This window comes from Nestor notabilis, unplaced genomic scaffold (genome assembly GCF_000696875.1).
Source record: "Nestor notabilis isolate BGI_N333 unplaced genomic scaffold, ASM69687v1 scaffold13375, whole genome shotgun sequence".
NCBI classification, from domain to species: domain Eukaryota; kingdom Metazoa; phylum Chordata; class Aves; order Psittaciformes; family Psittacidae; genus Nestor; species Nestor notabilis.
The window spans coordinates 73,127-97,345 of record NW_009927988.1 but is presented as its reverse complement, the minus strand read 5'-3'; the positions used below and the strand labels follow the sequence as shown (position 1 = coordinate 97,345).

The following is a 24,219-nucleotide window of genomic DNA, read 5'->3' as shown; positions in this document are numbered from 1 at the left end:
CGGTTTTGCCCACAGTTACAGTAAAACGAGGAATGAGAATGAGGAGTTGATAAATATACAGTGTGCATGCTACTTTAGTCAGTGTACTTTCTCAATGAGTTATGTTCATGTAAGATTTTTTTTACTATATGTAAATACTCAAAAGACATTTTGCAATGATTTTTATTATCTCCTATTTATAAAACCTTGGCAGTGTCGCTGCTACTGTTTCAAAGCTTCTCAATCCCTCTGCAAGTTTGCAGGGGGTAAGAGGAGGGCACTGGACTATCAAAAGAGGAGTCTAGGTAGGCAAGATCAGCCACCCGACCTCTTCTACAGCTGGTAGACATCTTGTTCAGAAGACTCTTCAGAGCAGAATTCTGACCTAGATACTTCACACTGGCCTTAGGGGATGCTATCACTGCCCACACGTTATGGAAAACTCCAGATACCTCTTACATCCTAAATCAGACATGAGCAATACACTTGTAACTAACTTCACCACAGAAAGAGGTCAAAAGGGACATTCTTACAGAATCTAAACCCACAACTCACGGTCAAACCCACCAACCAGTTTTTAAAAGAATCCTCTAACTTGGAAAGGACAAAACAGAAATGAGATGCTAATAAGATATGGCCTGCCTTTTACTCATTTTTACCCAAAAAATGTTTCCTCCAAAAAAGGAAGGAAACATTCTTCCTAAAAAGATGAAAGTGCTCTGAAGCAAACAGCTTAATGTCTTACGTGTTGTATGGGTTCTCAGACTGTTTAGGTACTTGCAAAAAAAGACAGATTGTGTTTTTAAATCAACCAATTGTATGCCCAAGGAGACGAGAAATGGAAGAACACTTCAGAAACTTGGAAGATCTCACTGGAATTCTCTTCTGGTTATTCCCTGTTACTCATACCTATGTCACATTCTGGTTCTACATTTGAAAACAGTAGTAAATAATAAATATGTAAATAGAAAGATACTGTGCTAAAATAAATTATAATTTTAGTAGGCAAAACCCAAAATGTGCCTTTCGTAAGAGTCTGATATTGTTGCTAGAAATAAATGTAAGAAGAGTTAAATGCATTTGCAGAGAAAGCTCTTTCTCTGGAAACCCCTCAAAAGCATTCCTCCCCCTTTTCTTAAGAATGGTAATATTCCATTATCATTTTAAGCACAGTAGAAGGGTTGGTTACATTTATAAGAATTTCAGCATTGAAACAATATTTGGCTTGCTATAGTTTTATACTTAAGCCTATTGACTGGGTTTTGGTCTACACACCCATGTCTCAAAACAAAGGACAAAGTCACATTATGTTACTGAGTCATTGCTGTCAATGAAAATCATGAGACTACTTACCAATAGTATGGAGCGCTATATGGGCACTTTAGAAATGCATCAATTCTTCAGCGTTACTTTAAAGTGCTAAAACCAAAGCTTTTCATGGAGTTCTTGAAAGCACTTTGGCAACTTTATGAAAAGGGGTTACACTGTTATTGAATATGGTTGAGTAATTAAGCAGCTTCTAAGACTAAACACTTTAATCATGCTCTGCTACACCATCTGTATCAAATTAGTATCTGAATTCACTTTTTAGGAAGTTTGTGTGTTGACAGTTAAAGTATATTTGTTATACAGAAAGGTATACATACAACATATATACCTTTCTATGTAAGAAATAACCATACTTATTACAGTAGTAAATATACTAAGATACAAGGTTGTATATACCTATATATACACACACAAATAAAATATACACATACACACTGTGTGTATCTAAATGTATATAAAAAATAACTAGGGTCACTTAAAATAACAGAAACACATTCTGTTTTGTAAGTAAAAATTAATTTAATTACACACCAAAAGGATAAAATACAAGGCAGCTAATCAGAACAAAAACTAAGAATACAAAAATATAATACAATTTTATTTATAACTATTTCAAATGGTGTAACATTTTAGGATACTTTTAAAGCTTGATTGGCTGCATTGTATTTTAAGGATCTATTTGCACTGAAGGAAGTCAGGAAACATAACCCTTGCAAGTCTTTGAGATTACAGTTCCTTATCTCAGGAGTATTGGAGTGAAGTGAGGGAGAATGGAGATTTGGGCTGGCCCACCAAAGAAAAAGTGGCTGGACTAACTTGCGGGTCACCCTTCAAGGATTCAAAAGATAACTAAGGAACTAGAAACTGCTTTAACCTGCTCCAGTTCACACTCACAGAATGTTGGATGAAAACATTTCACTGCCCAGGAACTTAGGGAGCAACTAAAGTACTTCTGCTTCTTGTGGCCCTCAGTGGACTCTGCATTAAGTCTCATGAATGCTTACAAAAAGCCAGATGTCTAATAGTCACCACCGAAATGTATTTCCAAGCTTTTGCTGTTGTGCATATGACAGCCTTTCACACAAGTGTGCATGCCAGCAGTTATGTACACATTGGTGAGCTTTGTCTGTCCCTACAGTGACCCCACAGGGAAATAAAGGCTGCTTTCTACAGCTACAGTGAGATGAATCCACTCAAATAGCAGAGTTATGTGCTCTTGGTGTTAAAGATGCCAGGCATGCATATGAAGTTGTTCCTCATCCCAAAATTAAATATCACAGCATCTTCACTAAGGTAACAGAACTAATGAAGCACCTAGAGCAGCATTCTTCAAAATATTCAATCTTAGATGCCAACTTTTTTTTTTTTTTTTAAACATCTGTTGAAATACTCCTTTTTTGGGGGTGGAAGATGTGTTACAACTATGGCGTCCACAGTGTCATCAGCCGGTGGGTAACCCACAGCTTGTCTCATCAAGTTCTGCTCTAAAGGAGTATAGGAAGGGGCAGGACAAGCTGTCTTAGAAGATGTTTTACCATGCTGCATCCTCTGAATCCAAATGATTTTTCTACAGAGAAAGACTGCCCTCTCAACAGTATAGCTCTCTTTAAAGTGTAATGTAGGCATTTAATCAGTGTGCGCTTAATCAAGCTCTTTAATATTACAGTTGAACTTTAATATATTAACCTCACCAATATTTTTCATAACATTTACATGGTTTCCTTAATTACTTTAGTTTCTAGCTAGCTCCTTTAAAGCCCTTTCACTGTGTTAGAGCACATGATTTCATTCACACTTTAAAATCTTTTCCCATGCATGCTTTTCAAAGCTGATTTATCTGAATTATATGTATGTACTATATTTAAAATTCGTGCATTATTCATTACTAAAAACTATGAAGTATCATTTAGGGATTAACCCATCTATCTACTAAACTGCAAAATAGCTCTTTTCAATAAGGAAACTAATTGAGTTTCAAACAACTGGTTGTATTTTAAAGAGGCAACCAAATACTTTTCTATGAAGTACAAAAATATTTCCCTAAATCTAAGAGGAAAAATGCATGTCCTCTTTATTAAGATGAAAACAAATTCAGGTACATAAAGAATAAAACTACTTAAGATACACCAAAAAAAGTTCTTGCTTTAAATATGTTTTCAACCTTTTTCTTCCCCTTTCTGTCACAGGCTGTATATAGAGTGCTTGCACTGCATACATTTGAGATCCACCTATATGTTTCTCCATAGGATAAATATTAGCAGGATCTAGATTTTGAATTCACATGGCTAGTTCTCCAAAGAAACAGCATTGCCTTTCCCCTATATTCCATTTACATACTTTCAAACAACTCAGAAAAAATGTGAATCTAAAATATTTTGCACCACACAAACCCCTCAGATAGCTCATACAGTGATAGTCACAGAGAACAGACAGTTCTTCTGAAAGAGTGGGGAAAACATATTTAAAAGGAGGCAGTGAGTCAAAAAACATGCAGGCAGCTTGACTTCAATAAAAACCGGGATCACTCAGTTCCTCTGGATTGTTTTCTGTTTATTTTCTTTTCTTTTATGCCTTTAATTTTTTAGGAAATTGTTGTGTTTTTCCCCCATTTTTTGTCACCACAGACACTCCCTTTAGGCAACTGTGCATCAACAATCCTCCCACGTTCAAAGTCGGCTACATCTGTTGCTCTTTCCCATTGTTGAAAATTCCTGCCTTAATCCTATTTGACTTTATTCATGCAAAGGTCATCCTGAATTCAACAAATGGAGGAGTGATAGCAAGCACACTGTTGAACATGGCTAAAAAATGCTGTTGTAGAACATGCAGCTAGTGTGCTGGCACTATCTTAGAAGTACTTGGTTTATTATGCAGCTTCTAGTCCTCATAGCTGTGTTGCAATATGAATTGGCAACATATTTCTTCCAGCAACTCAAAAATACAACAATTTCCTTCCAACTGGCTTGATTCTCTCTCCTTAAAAGGATTTGCACTTAACCCGTATTTGCTAGTGAGTATGCGTACATCATACATATATAATATTTGACTATTCCGCATGCCTTAGGGCTTAGCTTCTGGCATATATGGCTTCCTTGTTTCTCTTGGTTTTCACTTCTCAGTAAATCTAGCTTCACAAACCCATTTAATTAACCAGCCCATCTAAAACTAATGGTGATTACTGTTTTAAATAAATGAGGCAAAATTCTGCCTAAACATACTTTTACAAAGCATGGTAGAACAGTTAATATGAACACCTCATTTTAGGGCCATCACTGTACTGTAGATGCACTCACAGAAGCCAACTATTTTGGCTTTAGACTCATTTTAATTCCCCAGCAACAACAACAACAAAAACGACACATAAAAGCATTCTGGCTCAGACCTATGATTTATTCCTATGCTTAAGAATCTGACCCAAACCAAAGAAAGATTAGCAGGAACAGTGAATTAGAAAGCAAACCAAAGTTAACTATCAGACTGATTTATGAAGGGAAGATAATTATTTTTGTAATATCTCCATAACTCATCATGACAGAAGCGAAGGAATATTTATTCATGCACGTTTATTTCCAATTTGAGGTGCTTGCCAACCACGATGAACCAAACCCACCCTTCAGGCAAGGAGAGAAGCAGGCTATTGTTAGTCTCCTTCCTTCACGGAGAGCTTTGCTGAGGGCTGCAGACAGCAGAACATGCATGCAAGAATTTAACTATCTAAGCCAGCCCCACAATAAAGCTCCATGCAACAGCTAAAAGTTAAACCCTACAATAACACCAGCTTATTCAAATTGTGTTTAGCTCCTCATTAGATGCAAGTGAACACTGGAAAGAATAAAGTTTTCAAATTTGAAAGCTGTCCAGTACTCTGCTTGTGTGGCTCTTGTTAAGGAGCTTGATAATAAGGTGTAAAAACTCTAGAGAAAAAGGACAGGTTTTATCAGGTTTTGTTGTGAAGGTTTTGAGGATTTTTGTTTTGATGGTAATTTAAAAAAAGGTCTCATGAGAGGAGAAGTGTTCCTTCTTTCTTCTACTTTTTAAAGAGCAAAGCTTGAACTAAACAGGAGTAATAGTCTGTGAAGCCAAGCATGCGAATCAAAGCCCTCCACGTCCTTTGAAAAGGATAACATGAATGGCAGGAAGGTGGTTATCCACCAGTACCTGTGCCAGAAGCCCACAGCCCCGCACTGCCTGCCTGCCTCCTCGCAGCTTCCTTTCGCTGTAGGAGCAAAGGTAAATAACTTAAAGGAAATAAAATAAAAGGCCCTCATCAGGGACACGGATTTTCAGATTACGTATCCCCAAAGCTAGCCCAGATCTCACTCTGAGCTAAGTTAATGCGGTTGTTTCTCAAATGCTTCGGCAGGCCACAGCCGCCTCGCCTGACCAGTGGTGTTTGTACCTAATCCAGCTTGTCCTCTGTGAGAGAAACTAAACAGTGCCATGAAAGCATTGACATTTAGGAACTGCAGCGCTCCAGAAGCTTTAATTTTCCTGGCAGCTCCTAACTTCTTCCTTGCATTTCTGCACCTTAAGGATTCAAAGGACATATTTCAGCTAAATAACTCTGGCACCTCCATGAGGAGACCAGTTCTCTCTGGACCCCATAGCATTGGGCACGTTATCCCAAAGGCAATGCATAGCCCAGCTCACACTCCCTCCTCTCCCTCTGGAGATCCCCCACTATCACTCTCCCCATCTCTCTCTCTTCTGGGACTTCAAGTATTCGATTCATTGCCTAGTGTAGGAAGGAAGCTACAGCCCAGAAAAGGCAGCGTGGGTATTCCCACCATCCAAAGGCAACCTTGCCTCTGACCTAAACAGCCTTGAAACAGTTCCCTGCATCAAGATGTGTGTCTTATTTAACCACTCTTGCCCATGGCAAGACACATTGTTGGGCACTTCATTCAAATGATCTGAAAGGTTTACATAGATCAGCACGTATATTTAAATGTGAAACATTAAAGAAATTCTAGTATTAGTGTCATTTTTTTGAATAAAACATGAAAGAAGTATTTTTGTTAGTCTGCCTACATGCAATGGTGCTGGCATTTTAATAGCATGTAACAATATTTCCCTTTACTTTGTCACACAATACACTCTATGCCTGTTGGCTTTTCTTCTTACAGAATGGTGCACAGCTTTAAACTTCCAAGATGAAATAAGCATATAAAAATACTGCCGTTATATATCTAAAGGCCATATTTTTTCCGCAAGAAGTGAAGTAATATTTTATGACAACAAATCTGAGTATTGTAATTTATAAATGTAAGCAAAAGATAAAAATATGAAAAACGAGGCTTTGAATGTCATATCAGTGGTTAAATCACCAAACCTTATTTGCACAGACATTCTGCAGAAGTGCTAACTGGTGCAATACAGAACTGCTCCAGGCGCTGACAATGTTTCCATCCATTTCAGTAGGAGCTACATTGCACCAGTAACACAGAAACACCTTAAAGATCAACTATGAAAATGGCAGAAGAAGCCAAGCATTTATCATCCTGCAAATTATGGCTATTAATTTGCAATGAAAAAGATTTTTCTAGGACAGCCCTGGAGACCTGTTGTCTGGTTCCCCACTACTAATAAGAATCTAGAGAAGAAACAGTCAAACACTTAAGTAGCAGCACTAAAAGTTGCCAAATCAAGTGTTCAGAATTTGGGCTATTACAAAATTATGGTTACATATTCAGTGTTAATTAGTACCCTTTGTATATTTGTATTATGATACAATCTTAAAGTATACTTTTTCCCCTCCAGTTCTCCCTCATGGAAAGCATTCAAGAAACAACCTCGCTGAACAAGACTACCCAGTATTCTTATTCTTCCGAACTATTAGTTGTTCATCCTCATGCCTTGTCTACTGCATACTACCTGGATCTTGACATGAACACAGTACCATTTATCTCGAAGGGCTTTTCTACAGTGTTCATCATCTTGATATTTTAATCTAGAAGATAAAACATTCGATTTTCCAGACTTCCTTGTGAGGTAGCAGTCCATTTAACTGAAGAAAAAGTGAGGTCCAAAAAGAATCTAACTTCAAATTATTAGAAGGTGTTGCTTTTGAGTCCTCTGTCTGAGCTACCTAAGACCTGACAGAGAACTGCTTGTTTTATGCTGTTTTATGTGCCATGAAAGAGCATTCTTTCAGCTCCATGACACTTGAGTCAAGCCAACAGCTCTGGTAATTCATGATGGTTGTATCAAGCTGGGAACTCTAAAAAAACCACCGCAGTCCAAAATCTGGTTGAAGAGATCAGCTTAACACCATATAACAAATTCACGACATAGGAAAGGATAATATTCACTGCTCCTGGACAGCATTTGGTTGCTTAAGCATCAGAGAAAGCAGCGCCTTTCTGCTGGCCCTTGTATCAGGACACAACCTGGACCAGTTCCGGGTGTAACAATATATATGGTGCTGATGAGTCATGAGCTCAGCAGAAAGACCTGCATGTGAAGATATATTTTCAGCCAGATAACACCTGGGGCTTCTTGCTGCGTATGCTTGGAAATGGGAAAAGGTGAAAAGTGAGGGGCTGATGTTGGAAGGAGTTCAGATCTGCCTTCAAACCTGCAGGAGTAACTCCTGTAACTCCCACTACAGGAACATGTGGGTAAATTATTGATTTACCTGGTTTAAAACCTCAAATTCTGAAGGAAGCATCCCTCCTATGTAATGGGACTGTAGAACAGCACCTAATTCTTTTTGAAAGCAGTTCAACTGGCTTGTTGCTAGAAAATGGGCACAAAATACTTCGCTCAGAAGGACAGAAAGCAGCAGATAGATCAAGGAAGGCCTTGGTTTCATCTATACTCTCGATGTCTAAAACTGACTGCTGTTGGCACCAACCATGGGAATGACACAACAAACACCACCCTCCACAAATTCGCATTCATAAAGCCACTTGCAGAGAAGGAGGGAATCAAGCAAGGCTGCAAAGAAACAAACCCCAGTACATTATTAAACACTGACAACTGCTACAGGAAAACCACACAGCAAAGTAAGCAATGCCAAACTAAGAAAGAATTTATCCCTTTGGTAGCCCGAGGAGACCATGAGTAAGCAAAAACCTACTCAAAAGCATGAGTCTCAAACTCTTCCACACAGTTATCTGGCATACTCCTCTGGGTCTTAATGGATAGTAAGAATATGTCTCTTCTGCTGGTCTTTTCAGTGACTGCTGATGGGTAGGTTATTGCATGTTATACACCACTTCTTGTGTCAGCTTTCACAAAATCTGTAATTAAATAGGTAGAGCAAAGCAGGGAATCTCCATTTTGCTGAACTTTGCTCATCAACACTCCCTCTCTATATTGGTATCTCCTATTCATGTGCAATCATGCCTGCATGTTGAAGGGAGAAAGAGCTTTTGCAACATCTTCCCATTTTTTCCTATCCAATCATGTGTCTATTCTTTAGGCCATATACACAAGAGCCTGTAAATATTCAGGGACAATTATTCTCACCAACTTTAAATGCCTAACAACTAATTAGCCAAGTCTAACTTACCTAAGCTCTTTAACAGCCAAGGTAGAGAACCAGACACCTCTAGGAATAAGGTATCTGAGGCAGCTGGGTGAGGTGACTCAGTCTCCAAAGGGGACCCATTTTATTAAGGGCCAGTCCTGAGAATTCTTACGTACATAAGCAGTCAATAAAACTGGACACAGCTTGTGTGGAATACTGAAACACTAAATTTTCTCTGCAATACGCACTTGTGTTTGTTCTATTGTCCTGGGTTTTGGAGCTACAGAGGGATGTAGTCATCTTAACTGCCCCTTCCTCACCAATACAGGTGACATGGGGATCTCAGAGTAATCAAAAGGGCCTGCTCAAAGGGAAGACATTAAAGAGGTTTGGAAAAAGTTTGCTGCTACAGTCAACTGAATGCTCAGGGAAGCAGTACAAGGCACACATTTGAAAAGGATCAGATAAATATTGCAGATATTCAGAAGCTGTCTGGACATGGTCCCAGGCAACTCGCTCTAAGTGGACCTGCTTGAGCAGGGGATTTGGACCAGATGACCTCCAGAGATCCCCTCCCACACCGACCCCTCCATGATTTTGTGAACAATGCACAGAGAGAGGTTAGATTGGAAATGGCCAAACAGACAGCAGCAGCTGGGATGATCTTACAGCAGCTAAAGAAATGGATGTGTGCCCTGTGCAGAATTAACATGAAAGGGGAAAGACTCTAAATCACTAATGCCCAAGAACTCATCCAGCCTCATGTAGGCTAAATCCCTCAAATTTGGGGCAGGCAGAAACAGCCTCATTTGAACTCTTTTCTCACATCTGAAATTTGTTAAGGAATGTTACGTGGACACCAAATGAAGCAACATCTTTGGAGAGGAAAGAGGATAAAGGCAAGGCTTGCAGTAGTGGGGGACACTGTTATGGTTATAACTGCTTCAGGCACATACACACCATACGGTTAAGAACAATCATTTGAAGGCAAAAGCATCAGTGAAATAATGTCTGTCCTTGGTATCATCACTTGTCTTTCTGACCAATGATCATGCATAATTGTCTAGGCAGTAAACTTTTACGTCGTTTGTATAATGAGATCTAATCTTCACTTCAAACTCTAGTTCTACCATTTTCATGTCTAGTAAAATTAATGTTTATTTATGAATCTCACATGCTGGCTGGAGCACCTCCCATATGAAGACAGGCTGAGAAAGTTGGAGCTGTTCAGCCTGGAGAAGAGAAGCTGCGTGGAGACCTCATAGCAGCCTTCCAATATCTGAAGGGGGCCTACAAGGATGCTGGAGAGGGGCTCTTCATAAGGGAGTGTAGTGATAGGACAAGGGGTAATGGGTTTAAACAGGGGCAGTTCAGGTTAGAAATAAGAAAGAAATTCTTTACTGTGAGAGTGGTGAGGCCCTGGCACAGGTTGCCCAGAGAAGCTGTGGCTGGCACACCCCTGGAACTGTTCAAGGCCAGGTTGGATGGGGCTTTGAGCAACCTGGTGTAGTGGAAGGTGTCCCTGCTCGTGGCAGGGGAATGGAAATGGATGATCTTTAAAATTCCTTCTAACCCAAACCATTCTATGATTCTATGTTCACTGATCACTGAGTTCTTGGAAGTTAATACCAACTCATGTCTCTATCCCAGAGTACCTGAGGACACCAGGCATGATGCTAGATACCACCAGGTCAGAAGATGCTTCTGGAATTTTCTGCCTAGTTTTACATGAAGCTTTTACACAGAATTACCTTGTACAACACACATCTCTGAATAAAGGAGCCAACTAGAAGGAGTTCGATTTTTGTTCTGTCAGGAGTAATAAGGGTAATTAGTTGTGGATATGATTCCAGAAAAATCTAGAAACAGTATTAAGCTGTTAGAAGACCACACAACTCCTTTAAAAGAAGGTCTTTTGCTATTCACTTAGATGCATTAGCTTAAGTCTGTTCTTAAACAAGACATGACCAAGATTGACAAGTGCTAAAAATTCACTGTTTCCCTTTTATTATCTGCTGTTATAAATAAAGAAAACATACACACACACACAATATAATATGTTGGAGGTCAGATATCCCTCAGGCAAGAAACGCCTTCCACAACTACTTGGGTAATGGTAAAATGTTGGATTCAGGCTATGATGTTTCAACAGCAAATAGAATCCTTAACCCTTGATGCCAGTACTGTTTCCAACATCTAAATGGTCTGGTGGTTTTTTAAAATAGGGTAATAATGTCAAGTATTTGGAACCTGTACCTTAAGCAGGAATCTGTCATGTGTCAAATACTCTCCTAGGAGAAATTTCTACCTAATAAACATGCTGATATATAGATGTTAATAAAAGCATTTGTATTTTTTGTGTTCAGCAAATGTGATGAACACACCACTAGTGTGTGCAGGAAGAGTGAGCTTCAAATACTCTGCCATAGATTAGAAGAAGCATTTTTGGAATCTTTTTCCTTAAACTCTAATGTTCTAATATTAATGCTCTGTTGTCTAGTCTAAACATTAACATTTCTGCTGCACAGCCATTTCCTATGATGACTACCAAGACAGGAAATCGAACATGCTGAGACACTTAGGTTCTGGTCAAGGGTGTAGCAGAGATTTTCTGTGCACAGCAAACTTGGACAAAACACTGAACAAGATACATTATTTAACCTCCTTTTACCTAATTTTACTTCTATGGGACTATTCCCCCTACATAAGGGCATGTGCTAAGTTCATGTTTGTACAATGCCTCCACCTTTTGATGGGAGTTTTTTCAGAGTTGCTAAACATTGTCACTAATATTGAGTAATAAACAAGTTATTTGTGCCAACAGTCCAAGCCCTACCTGGGCACTATTTTGTACTGTGGTGGGAGGAAATAGCTTAACTTTCTTTTCTTTTCTTTCAAATTCCAGTACTTCTCTGAATTTCAGAAAGTATTCCAAGTGCTTTTGATCTAATGTCATTAGATCACCTTAGAGCAAAACAATTCAAGTATGGGAAAAAAGACTGTGCTTACAGAACAGTTTCTGAATTGCAAGCGACCATACAATTTTTAACACACCCAGTCAGCAAAACTTTCCACTCCAGTTGTAATATAATAAACCAGGACACTGCATCTGCTTTGGAGCCTTCCCTAATGGTCTCAGATGCTCCAAAATCCTGCAAAAAAATTTAAAGCTTTCCTGTATAAGGTCAGCATAGAGCTCCATCTTCCCTCACAGCCCTAACAAATGTTAATTTTCAGTACCTTTGCTGATCTCAGATGTGCCTCAGCATCAGTAGCTGAGGGGTGGACTGCAAGCAGGCAGGCACCAAAATATTCAGAAGCTAACACCCCGCGTAAGAGCAGGAATTGTGTTCATAACAGCATGGTATTCTCAGTGAGTTCAATCCCGAATCTTTTCTTAATCAATTCCAGCTTCCAGACAATCTAAAATTTGGTCTACTTAAACTACAACAACCAAACCCAACAGTAATACATTATTTCAGCTCAACAAAGACATGAAATAAAGCAGAGACAAGTATTTCCTTGGATGCAGACCTGTAACAAAACCTCTCTCAAACAATAAGCAATGAGGGCACAACCTCCATCAAGCAACTTGATAAAATCTCCTCTATGGATGTATGTTCTCTGCCTGGTAGTACCAGAATGCTTTACTTTGGTCACTTTGCTTTGACCCAAGGGCCAGACTCCACCAGAAATCAAATAATGTGCAATATTTTTCATACAGAAACTCCAGCAAACAGGATCGAACCCTAACTCAGAGCATTATAAAAATCCTGTGCTTTGACTTCATATTTCCCTGGTTGTGGTTTTGCATACTAGGAGTAACTCATGAACTGTGCTTGTGGCATCACTATATTGTTTGGTTTTGCTGTGTGCAGATGCAGATTCCATTTCTGGTCTCAAACTCTTTACCCTGAGTAGTAAACCACCAGTTTTAATGTCTAGATCAGAGCCTGATCTAGAGTTGTCGTGGTTTAAGCCCAGCCAGCAACTTGGAACCACGCAGCCGCTCGCTCACTCCCCCCCCTTTTCCTTCCTCCCCCCGCTCCCGGAGGGATGGGGAGAAGAATCGAAGGAATGTAACTCCCACGAGTTGAGATAACAGCTCTCCAGTAACTAAGGTATAATACAAACCACTACTGCTACCAGTAATAATGATAAGAGGAATAACAAGGGAAAAGGACACAACCGCTCACCACCCGCCGACCGATACCCAGCCCGACCCGAGCAGCGATCTGGGCCTTCCGGGTAACTCCCCCCAGTTTATATACTGGGCATGACGTGCTGTGGTATGGAATACCCCTTTGGCCAGTTTGGGTCAGGTGTCCTGCCTCTGCTTCCTCCTGGCTTCCCCTCCTCTCTGGCAGAGCATGAGACTGAGAAAGTCCTTGGTCAGAGTAAACATTACTTAGCAACAACTAAAAACATTGGTGTTATCAGCATTGTTCCCAGACTGAAAGTCAAAAACACAGCACTGCACCAGCTACTAAGAAGGAGAAAAAATGACTGCTGTAGCTGAACCCAGGACAAGAGTGAACAAGGACATGACAGCAATTTGGCTGAGTGATTAAGCCATGAAGTGATAGGTATGGCAAGTATTTTCATACAATTCTTAAAGTACAGCAGCACCAATACAAAGCAAAACAGCTGATAAAGTGCATAAATTCATAAAACTGGAAGGGAAGCCTTCTGTCATCACCCTCCTACCTGAGCAGTCAGCATATATTTTTTAAAAGTGCCCATTAAGATATATTATTAAATATTCATTTTGTGTAAAAAAGCACAAGTGGTGCTAACTGCTGAAACCCTGGAACTGAAATTCACAGAGACAAGTTAGCTGCTGCAATCCTAAAATAACTTCTGTTGAAGAGGGTGATGTGAGGCACAGGTAACTCATCTTCCCTTGACAAACATAGATGTATGTGCATATATAAGTATGCTTAGTCTAGACATTGATAATGAACAGTTACTCTGATTTAAAGTAGACTGTCTTTTTCAAAAATTACTTTGACATACCTATGGAATTGGATATATATAAATCCCAGTACAAATAAACAGTATCCAGTGCTAAGCTCTTAAAACTCAGATTTATGACAGAAACGTGGGGACAGACTCTTCAACAAGGACAAGGCTTAGAAGCATTACAATAGATCAAGACAAAATACTGTTCAACATGATTTTCTTCCTTCTTGATGGCATATCCAGCTGTCTTGTAACATTTGTTACTAAAAGACTCTTTTCTTTGAAACTGCAGTTGCTGTTACTGTTGTCATTAAATCCTTAAAGAAAAAGTACAAGCTCCTACTGCTGCTCTCTCCCTATGAACCATCAAGTGAATAGAGATGAGCCAACACCTTATTAAGTATAAGCAAAGCTTTTAAGATGACCTGCAGAAATAAATAGAATGTGTATAACACACATAAAGGTACTAATAACAACAAAGACGAAATTTTGGTATGAAAAACCTACCTTAGGAGAGGAAGAAAGGTCCCTCGATGCAGGAATAGCTGACATGTTCTCACTCATGCCTGTCTCTGTCTTTGGCAAGAGGTTTGGTGGTTCAGGAGCCTTTCTTTTAATCTTCTTTTCTGGTTCTTGCAGTGGAGCAACTTTAATGAAAGCAGGGCTTGATTTTGGTTCATAAAATGGATTTGATCTAATTAAAAGAAGGGAAACACATTTCTTTGCTATCTCCTTGGAATTAAAACAAAAAATAAGACCTGATTAGAGAAGACAATGAATAAAATGCTTTTATTATCCCACAAAAGAATATGTTTTGCCTTTACATGATTTTAAACATTACTTTCTCATATGACTGAATAGTGAATTACAACAGCTAAAATTGCATTAGGTCAGAAGTTCCATAAATTTTATAAAGTCCTGTAAATTACAGGAAGTTTATCAATTGTGTAAAGCTAGCTCTTCCGTTATACTTACCTATCCATCAAAGAGTGATCTGATTTACAGAAAAGATCTATACCAACAAATCTGAGAGACATTGCTGTCTGTTTAGTATTCTAATGAACAGAATTAAGATCGCTCCATTAGAACAGACTTAAGAATCAGGACACTTTTACACGCATGCTTCAGCATGGCTTTAAAGGCCTCACTCTTGGCTGCTCAAGTCTGAAAATTGTGGCTTCCATAGGTACACACTCCACATTGAATGTATTTTAAACCCTGCAGCATACAGGCACCATGCCATTTCAAGAACACTCTTTGGATAAGAGCAGTGTAAGAAAACCACAGCTGACTTGTATATAGCTTTCTAAGATACCAGTAGCCATCACCTATTTTAAAAGTGCTATTTATAACTAAACCCTGTTTAACAAACACAGTAAAGATCTTCCACCAAGTAGATGGAGTCCAAAGAATCATTTTTCTTGACAGTGGTGTTCACGTTCCAACTCTGCATTTGTTCCACCCTGAGTAAATACTCCCACAGCATTTCCAAATTTGATCTATTAGTTTGATACATCAAATATCAAGGAAAACCACACCAAATAATAATGGCTTCTACTCTGCACACAGAAGAGCTAGCAACATTGCATCCTGTTGAGGATACTTACAGGAACCTCCTTTGCACTGAATTATTTTATTCATAATCTTTGCTTTTCCTATTTTGCAATCCAAAACTGGACGGTTAATTATGAAACCGATACATTAATTAATTCCTTTCTAGTCGATACTTCCCCTGCACATTATATTTATCATATATCTCAACTATGTTTATGTAACTGAGTCACTGCAATTCCCAAAGATCTATCTGCATACAGTTATATAAAGCGTCATTAATCACAACAAAGAACCTCAGTCCCTTAAATTCAACTCTAGATGGAAACAGTAACTCATACATCATTAGACAAGAGCCTACCTAGCTAGATCCATTTACAAATTTCCTCTCAAGATAAGAGTCATGAGCTACCGCACGCTGTTTTTAAAGAACCAGTAAAATTTGGCACAAGTGAAAACCCAACTATTCTTAGAATCATAGAATGGTTTGGGCTGGAAGGGGCCTTAAAGCTCACCCAGTTCCACTCCCCTGCCACAGACAAGGACACCTTCCACTAGACCAAGTTGCTGAAAGTCCTGTCCAACCTGGCCTTGAACACTGCCAGGGATGGGGCAGTCACAGCTTCTCTGGGCACCCTGTGCCAGTGTCTCACCTCCCTCACAGGGAAGAACTTCTTCCTTCTATCTAATCTAAATCTACCTTCTTTCAGAGGGTATTTATCCTGTTTCCTTGCACATAACACCAAATTTCTCTCAGTTTTGTGTACTTTCACCATGAAAATACATCTTTTGGTCTCAATTTTAGAGTTTATTTTCACATGGTTCACCATTATCCTCTTTTCACTAAGAAAAAGCAAGCCAGTAATAATCCACACTGCAGAAAATAAGTCTACTTCTGAAAGGCAAAGTTTACTGAAGCATATAAGTGAAGACTGGGCACAAAACCTCCACACCTTTCTGAGAATCTGCCACTGCTTGTTATAGAGAAAGAGATCTAAATCCAGATATTGAAGGGAAAGGAAAGGCTAACACTAAAATAACTCATCTGCTGACTGAAGGCAACCTTCAGGTGTTCCCACTTTGATGCACATCAAGCAGAAAGCCACCAGTGCAATCAAAACTAAAGACAACATCAAACTAATGACTTAAATAGAAATGGATGGGTGTTTTCCATGGGAGGCAGTAGAAAAAGGAGGTTATTCAGGCTGGAGTGGAGAATGTGCCTAGCTTTCAGTAGCTCTAATTTAGCTGACAGCCCAGCTCAGCTGTCTTTAGACACCAGAAAGTTCAAAGGGAGGTGAAAATGAAGATGAAAGAGATAAAGGCTGAAGAACAATGCATTCTACAGGAGAGCACAAGGTTCTCTTTAGTTCAACAAGTTATCCTCTGAACAACCAAGAGACACAGCATGTTTGACAGGAAAGTAATTTCTCTCTGTACTTGGAATTAGAAAGGTGTATTTGTAAGGTGTTAAAATGAATTTGGTACGAGAAAAAAAGCCACCTTATCAATAAGTAAAAAAGTTTGGAAGAACCCCCTTTTGAATTGTTATGCTCTGGAATTGTCTATGCTGCATGCACAATTGTACCCTACTACATGCATGGGAAGGAAGTGCTATAAGGAGACAAGTGACTGCCTTTCTTTGCTAGAGAAGAACTTGCTTGAAAGCCAGACTAAACATATGCAAGCATTACTTTCCACCTTTCCCTCTGCATTGCTTTTAATTGGTCTTACAAATACGGAGAAAGATTTTTGAAAAATCAAGTTTAATACTTGATTAAAAAAACAAACACGAAATGATTCTTGCCTGAAGAGGCTATAAATTTTGAAGTCATGGGGGTCTGCTACATGTAGATGAGTTTGGTGCCACAGCTTCCACATGGCTATACAAGAAACTAAGCACAGAAAAAGTCTGGCTGAAAAATATTAAAGCACTTTGCAGTTAGCTCCCATACTTTTTGCCTCTGTGAAGTTATATAATTGATTCACACAGTATGATTTGCCTAAAGAGATACCAAACTGTCCACCACAAAACTAAAAAAACCCCAAACCTGACAAACTACTTGGCTGCCACTGGCAGTGACCATCACTGGCAGTGTGGTGGCTTATGGCTTCTTGTGCAACAGGCAGCTTCAATAGATGACAGCTCAACAATCTTCGCAATTAGACAGCATTATTCGAAGCCATACAATAATTAACGAGATAAGAAGCCACAGAGCCAAATAATATCTGAAAGCAAGTTTTATTCTGACCAATTAAAAAATTATTTTGATCAGCATTATTTGTGAATTGGAAAAAAAAAAGAAATACCCAAAAAACCCGACATGTTTTTGCGAAGGAAAAACAAAGCTGTCAGTGCAGTAGGGTTAAAAGATATTACCAATCAGAAGGCTGAAAGCATTATACTTTAAGTTGTGAGCTATGTTAATTTCAAATAATTAAACTTAACATAGCAGGGTGTGCTGTCCCTCATTAACAGATAGCCACTTACCAGTTTGATTTTAATGTATAAAATTCAAAAAGGCAAAAGCAGAATTTTACACTAACGTTCAAATACCCCAACTAACAAAAAGAAAATGTGTTCCTTGTCTCTAGCTAGGTATGAGAATTTAGCCAGAGGAAGTATGTTTTGAGAGCATAGTTTTACGGCAGAATATATGCACTGGATCATCTAAGTCCCTCTGAACCATGCAACACCTTGTTATGCTTATGTTCGTAACTATGCTTTGCTCATGTGTGTTGTGAAATCTTACATTATCTTCACAACCATTAGTGAAATATGTTTCAATTAAGCCAATTACCCAAGGTAAACCCTGCACAGAGGTGCAGCGAGGGCGAGTACCTTTTCCAAGATTACAGTGAGAACAGTTACAAAACTGGAGTCAGAGTTCAGCTCTTGGGGCACTTTGTGTAAGCTCCAAGTCCAGAAACAGAACTAGGGACCGGCCAGATCAGAGTGGGACAAAGGTCCTGATGCTAAGTGATGTGCCCGTGTTCCCATGACACCTCATCGCACTTCACACAAAATACGAGAGGGAAATGCCGAGTGGTACATTAAGTGAAACCCAATGAAACATTTAAGATGCAGGGATAAAAATACATCATATTTTCTGAGTGACAGTAAACGCCTTTCTGGAGCCTTCTATTTCTCATGCTGTCCATCTATCAGGTTCAAAACCACTCCCAGGGAAAAGCACTAGACCAACCACAAATACTGTTTAAAAACTACTCCAACAAAACCAAAGAAACAAACAAATCAAAAGAGAAGATGTTAGGAGAGAGGTTGAAAATAATATGCAAAGTTTTGTAATGCCGTGATATGACACAGTTGTTCAGCCTTGTCTTGAATACACTGCTCAGGCAGACTCAACACATCATAAAATAGATACATAGCAGAAGGAATAACAGGGTCCAGAGACGTGCGATGAAAATGATTAGAGAGATGAAGAGACTTCTGTATGAAGAGAGATTGAAAAAGTTAGCACCATTTAACTCAGACAAGTGACAAGTAATGGTGAACATGTTAGAGATATACAGCAACTGTTTACGGCAGATAAATCCAATACTAATTGCAGCTTTGATAAGCCAGCAGAAGAGATAGTGTATAGGATCGGAAAGGTAACTTATTTACAACCAGCAAAAGGAAACACATTTCAAATAAGATCTTGTTTCCTTGTGGAACTGTGCCACAAACTGACACCGAAGCCTAGACTTTAATAGGATTTGGAAGAAGATTAGCCACTTACATAGATAATAAAAGCATCAATATTCACATTAGATAAGAAACAATACACATCTGGACACAAACTCCCATGATTTAGGTCACACAAGAACTACCAACTGGCACTGCCTATGAAAACCTTGCCTTTGGTACTCACTGTACCAGAGCTTAGCAAAAACTTTCTACTGGAAAATTCGAATATTAATGACATGAGGTAAGGCATAACAGTGCTTGTAGCTGTGAGTTAGTATCACAAGTCCTGTGATCCTAGACTGGAGTTTTATTATTAGACTTATTCCTCCAGAGGATTTCATATAAATATTCAAAGGTTCTCCTTGCCACACTCTTACCCAATTAACAAATGGTCTCCACATCTTTTTCAATGACATGGAGCTCCTGTAACTTGGGAGGAAAATCTATTTCAGAAACTATTTCGGAGACATAAAAAAGCCTTATGTAATGGATGCAAAAATGTATTTTACAGTGCTTTTTTGACTCTTCATCCTTCCATCTTTCCATGGAACATTGCTTTTATAATGATAATACAGATCAGATATACGTTCAAGTAGAATCCGTGTATGAGGAGTTATCTTTCATCCTTGGGAAAACAAAGGAATAAAGCAAATGGGGGTCATTAAAATAATAAGGCAGCTGTTGTAAACAAAGGGGCAAGAGAAATCTATAGCCCAGTACAAAGAAAAAACAAGGTTGCCTGTTATAACATTGCTGGAAGCCCATTTTGTACAGATTTGCTTAGGGTGGAAAAGTGAGTATAAATAAACCCCAGATAATTCTTTACTTGCCCATCCATGTAGCTCCTGCTCTTTACGCTCTTCTCAGTCTTTGCTGCCCTCTGTACCCGTATCTTTGAGGGTATAACGTACATATATTTTTTTCTCCCTGTAGTTTCTGATGATCAGTGAATGATCAGGGATGCCTGGTGTGACCACCAATAGCGTGATCACACTGTGCTCTGAAGACACAGCAGCCGGTGCTGTTCAGGCACTGTCCCTGAATGGGACTGGCAAAGACATCATTCCCCATTGTCTTTCTTTTCTTGCACAAAACAAACAACAACAAAAAATCCACAGCCACAGATCTTTAAAAGGAAAAAAACCCTGCAGGTTCCTTTATACATTCCTATTAGAGTGCACGGGAATCTTTCCATTTCCTAGAACACAGCTATAAACAGAGAAACATAAAGATGATGGTCTGACACCTGTATTAATATGAAATATGAAAGCAATGCAAATGTCATGCCATGATAAATCTCATTAAGTAAGGTAAAACTAAATGTTAATTACAGTGGTTGTCTGTAAAATTGCTTACATGTAATCACCACAAACTGTCTCATGAATGGTGTGGTTGGTGACTAATGGCCACAAACAAGGAGTATGTATATAAATACCTGCAAACCTACCAAGCCACACACTTGCAAAAAGCTCTCACTCCTTGTTAGGTATCTATACTGTAATACAAGGCAGTCAGTGAGTTTATAAAAGTTTTATGGGTGGTTATGATGAAAGAAGCATCCTAAGAAAGTGCATTATCTTTCCCATAGAGAGATTCAGTTGTCCAAGACTCTCAAAAATGTACAATGCAGGCTGCAAAACACTTCCTTTTTACATACTGCACCAATATAAAACAAACTCTCCGTTATCATTACCAAAAAATCTTATGTTATGTAGCAAAAATAATGGCAAAAAAGACATGAAAGACAAAGTTCTGCTGCTCCTTCATTTTTGGCTCATTTACAATTGTCAGGGCATGAAGTTCCAAAAAAGTACACAGACTTGTTCCCTATCAAGTAATTTGCTATCAGTGAGGCAAAGAACAGTTTCCTAACTGATCATGTTCTGCTGAATAGCATGACTTGGGGGTATAGTATTTCCTGCTGCTGAGCTGCCTAAAGCTGAGTCTGTCCTAAAGAGGTGATTAAGGATCACCATGGTTGAACCCAATACACCTCAAGATTAAGTCAGGGATCCCATTAATGCTTCCAAAGCTGCTGAAAGATGAAGAATCATACTTACTCATCTAGCTCTTCCTCTTCAGCTTTAGAGGTATCTGCATAGAGGTATTTGCTCATATCCACTGGTCTGACATTTTTCCTTTTTGCAGGTTGCGGAGGAGAATCTCTCACAGTTACAAATATTTCAGGCTCATGATCTGGCTCATCAAATGGGTTCAAGTACTCTGGGGCATCATCATCCTTGAAGGGATTGTAATTGTCAGCATAGAAACTTTCTTCTGGCTTTGAAGATGAAGCTATTTCAGTGTCTGGTTCTACCAAATAACAAAACAAAACAAAAAAAATAAAAAAAATCATTAAACAGATTTAACACAGAAAAAAATTGAAACCATTTTATCAGATCTTTTTATTTTTAAGGCTTACAAAAAGGTCTGCTTCGTAACTCCCAATACATAAAGTCCTGTCCTAGCCTTAGATGAATCTTCACACTATTTATTTACAGAGTAACCTTGTTTATTAAAAATAGGTCTTTCAAATAGGCCTCATTTTCTTTCTTACTAAAGCTCTTTCTCTACCTAATTAGTTATTAGTTTTCTTATTTGCTGTATAAATGGTATTGCAACAGATTTTAAAACATTTTCCAAGCTATTACCTAATTCGACTCCTAACAAAATGTTCTTAATTATTTGAGCTTTTAATAAAGAAAAAAAAATATCCTGTATTTTTTAATCAAATTACTTTATTGGTTATTAAAATGACTGAACTAAAAATCAGTTATTAGGTATGACCAGTAATTACATTTCAAAACTTATATTTTTCACTGCTAACTGCTCTTGGTAACAATACATAGTCTCACAGTAAAAGTGAATTTAAATTAACCCTAAGAAGACAGATAATCAAATTACTCATCTATTATTTGGGCTGTACAACAAGAAGTTATTAGCAAGCTGGAGCAGCATGCAGTCAGTTCTTTAGCGCTACAGACACTACAGAAAGAACATTACACAAAAGTGAATAGCTGCTGTATACTGAATAATATAAATCCGCATACAGCAATACAACTTTCCTTACAAAGACACTTTATCAATCTTACTCTTCCTGCACCATCAAATGATTAGAAGTTGGGTTCAGTGTTCGATTTGATGTACTTTCAAAATCTACGCAAACAGGAAATTCAGTGTAGTGTCACTAAAAACTAAGTTTCAGTAAATACTCCCACATAATTCTTAACAAAAAGTGCTTCTTTTTCACATGTTCAGCTACTAAATTGAACAAAGCATAGCTTTGAGCTTTAAAAAACCCACCCGACTCTAAAAGTTATTTGTAGCAAGGCTGTAAAAAAATAAAAAGATGGAGTTCCAAGTGTGTGTTTGTCACTAAATAAATATTCATGAAGACAAAATCACTAGTCACACAACTAACAAACAGAAGGAGCAGCAAAAGAAACAGCACTGTCATTACTTGGGTTTGAATGGATGATGTACTGAAGTTGCTAATCTTCATGAATTGCTAGCAAATGTGTTTTCTACTCTGCCAGTAAACTTCCAGTACACCCTGTCTCCAGCCATTAGCACAGCCCAAGGTGATATAAAGCCCTCCCCCGCATAGCGTGACTGACTATAATCCACAGGTTGAACAAGAGCCACTCCTAGTTGGACAAGAATACAGTCCCCAGATGCAGGTAGCAGCTTTACCTATCAATGCATTAGAGTAGTCACCACTAGATTAGGGCAAGGGCTTGGAGCAGGAAAGGCTTTAGTCTTCCTCAGAGCAACTGAAACCTACCAGGGACTGGAAAGATTTAATTTTAGGAAGAACTTCATGTTTCTAGTGCTCTTCTTCTTCAAGGTTCTTCACATCTGAACCTCAAAGACTATGTTATCATATTGTCTTCTATGATACTTCTAAGGGTCTGTTTCTAAAGTGATGGATCATTTCTCTGTGGTCAGAAAGTAGAAATCAAATGGGCTTGGCTGGAATAACAGAATAAATTAATCAAAATCTTACCTAAGCCCAATGTGGACTCTCAGGAGATAAATCACTCATCTGAGACTGAGGGTGAAACAAGGCAAACTTGTACTTTGCCAGACAATACTGTAGGTTTTAACTGGTAGACACACTGTTAACTACACACAGTGCTGTGCCTGTGGGATTCCCTTATGGTGATTATTCAGAAAATTACTTCCACAAATTCATTTAATTCCGGATGAGGTTTGTGGTTTCTTATTCCCTTGGCAACCTGGTCCAACTTAACATTAAGGAAGCAACATATACAGTACTCATCTACCTCCTATGTATCTTGTAAGTTCTGACATTTAACTTAAATTTCAGAATGCAGCTAACACCGTTTCACATCAAAAAAATGGAATAAAAAAGGAGACTGAGAAGTGTAAACCAGACACTGCACTGAAATGGGATGAGACAACAGGTAAAGTGAGAAGTTAGTTATGCCTAATTGTCAGTTTTTATATATCAAAGTGTGTTCTAAAAAGAACTAATTAATCAAAATCCTTGTGACTAACAGTAAAAAAACCCCAAACAATCAGGGCTGCAATAATAGTCTTAGCTAAAACTAAGAAGAGGTTCTGTTACTTTTTAAGCTGGTTAAACCTCACCTGAATGTCATAAGCAACATTTCAGCTGTGTCTTGGGAGATGGACATATAGACAAACTACTGCAGGATAAACCAGGGTGTGTATTTGCAGTATGTCAGCTGGAGTGTATTTGTTCACTTCTACCCCAGAGTAAATACAACATGCTTATCCCTTAATAAAAGGGAATAAACTACTGGGCACTTATCCTGGGAGAAAGGGTAGTTACTGCACAGTAGATGATGCGTATTAAGCTCACACCCTAGTTTATGTGTGGTGATTTGTTCACAGGCCTGCATCCTTATAAGAAAGATGTTGCAGAGAGAGCCACAGTAAAACATTGAATGTCTACAGCTTAACTGACAAGGGCAAAAAAAAGAAAAAAAAAAATCAAGGCAAAAATCTTAAAAACACAAATATGATCAAATAAAGCAAGAATCCTTTGGCAGCATTACAGACGAAATACCTCAGACACCAACATCTTAAATGTATTTTTTCATTTATTTTAAGCTAAAACTGTGAAAGAAGTTCTAACATTGACTTATTAACATCACTCCAGTGTCCAGCGCAGGTGGTCATGGCAAGCAAATGTTTCACCCTGCCTGCCCTGAGGTAACCTCATTTACAGCTGAGCTAGACA

At 38.6% G+C, this 24,219-nt stretch overlaps 1 protein-coding gene across 1 annotated transcript in view; it reads right to left on the bottom strand.

Moving 5' to 3' along the window:
* EHBP1 (EH domain binding protein 1) overlaps positions 1 to 24,219 on the bottom strand; it is a gene marked incomplete at its 5' end in the record, with an annotated part of 184,322 nt that overhangs the window by 87,999 nt on the left and 72,104 nt on the right. The window contains 2 exons of the mRNA XM_010014312.1: positions 14,252 to 14,438; positions 21,050 to 21,302. Coding sequence (XP_010012614.1) covers positions 14,252 to 14,438; positions 21,050 to 21,302 — 440 coding nt within the window. The remainder of the gene's footprint in view (positions 1 to 14,251; positions 14,439 to 21,049; positions 21,303 to 24,219) is intronic.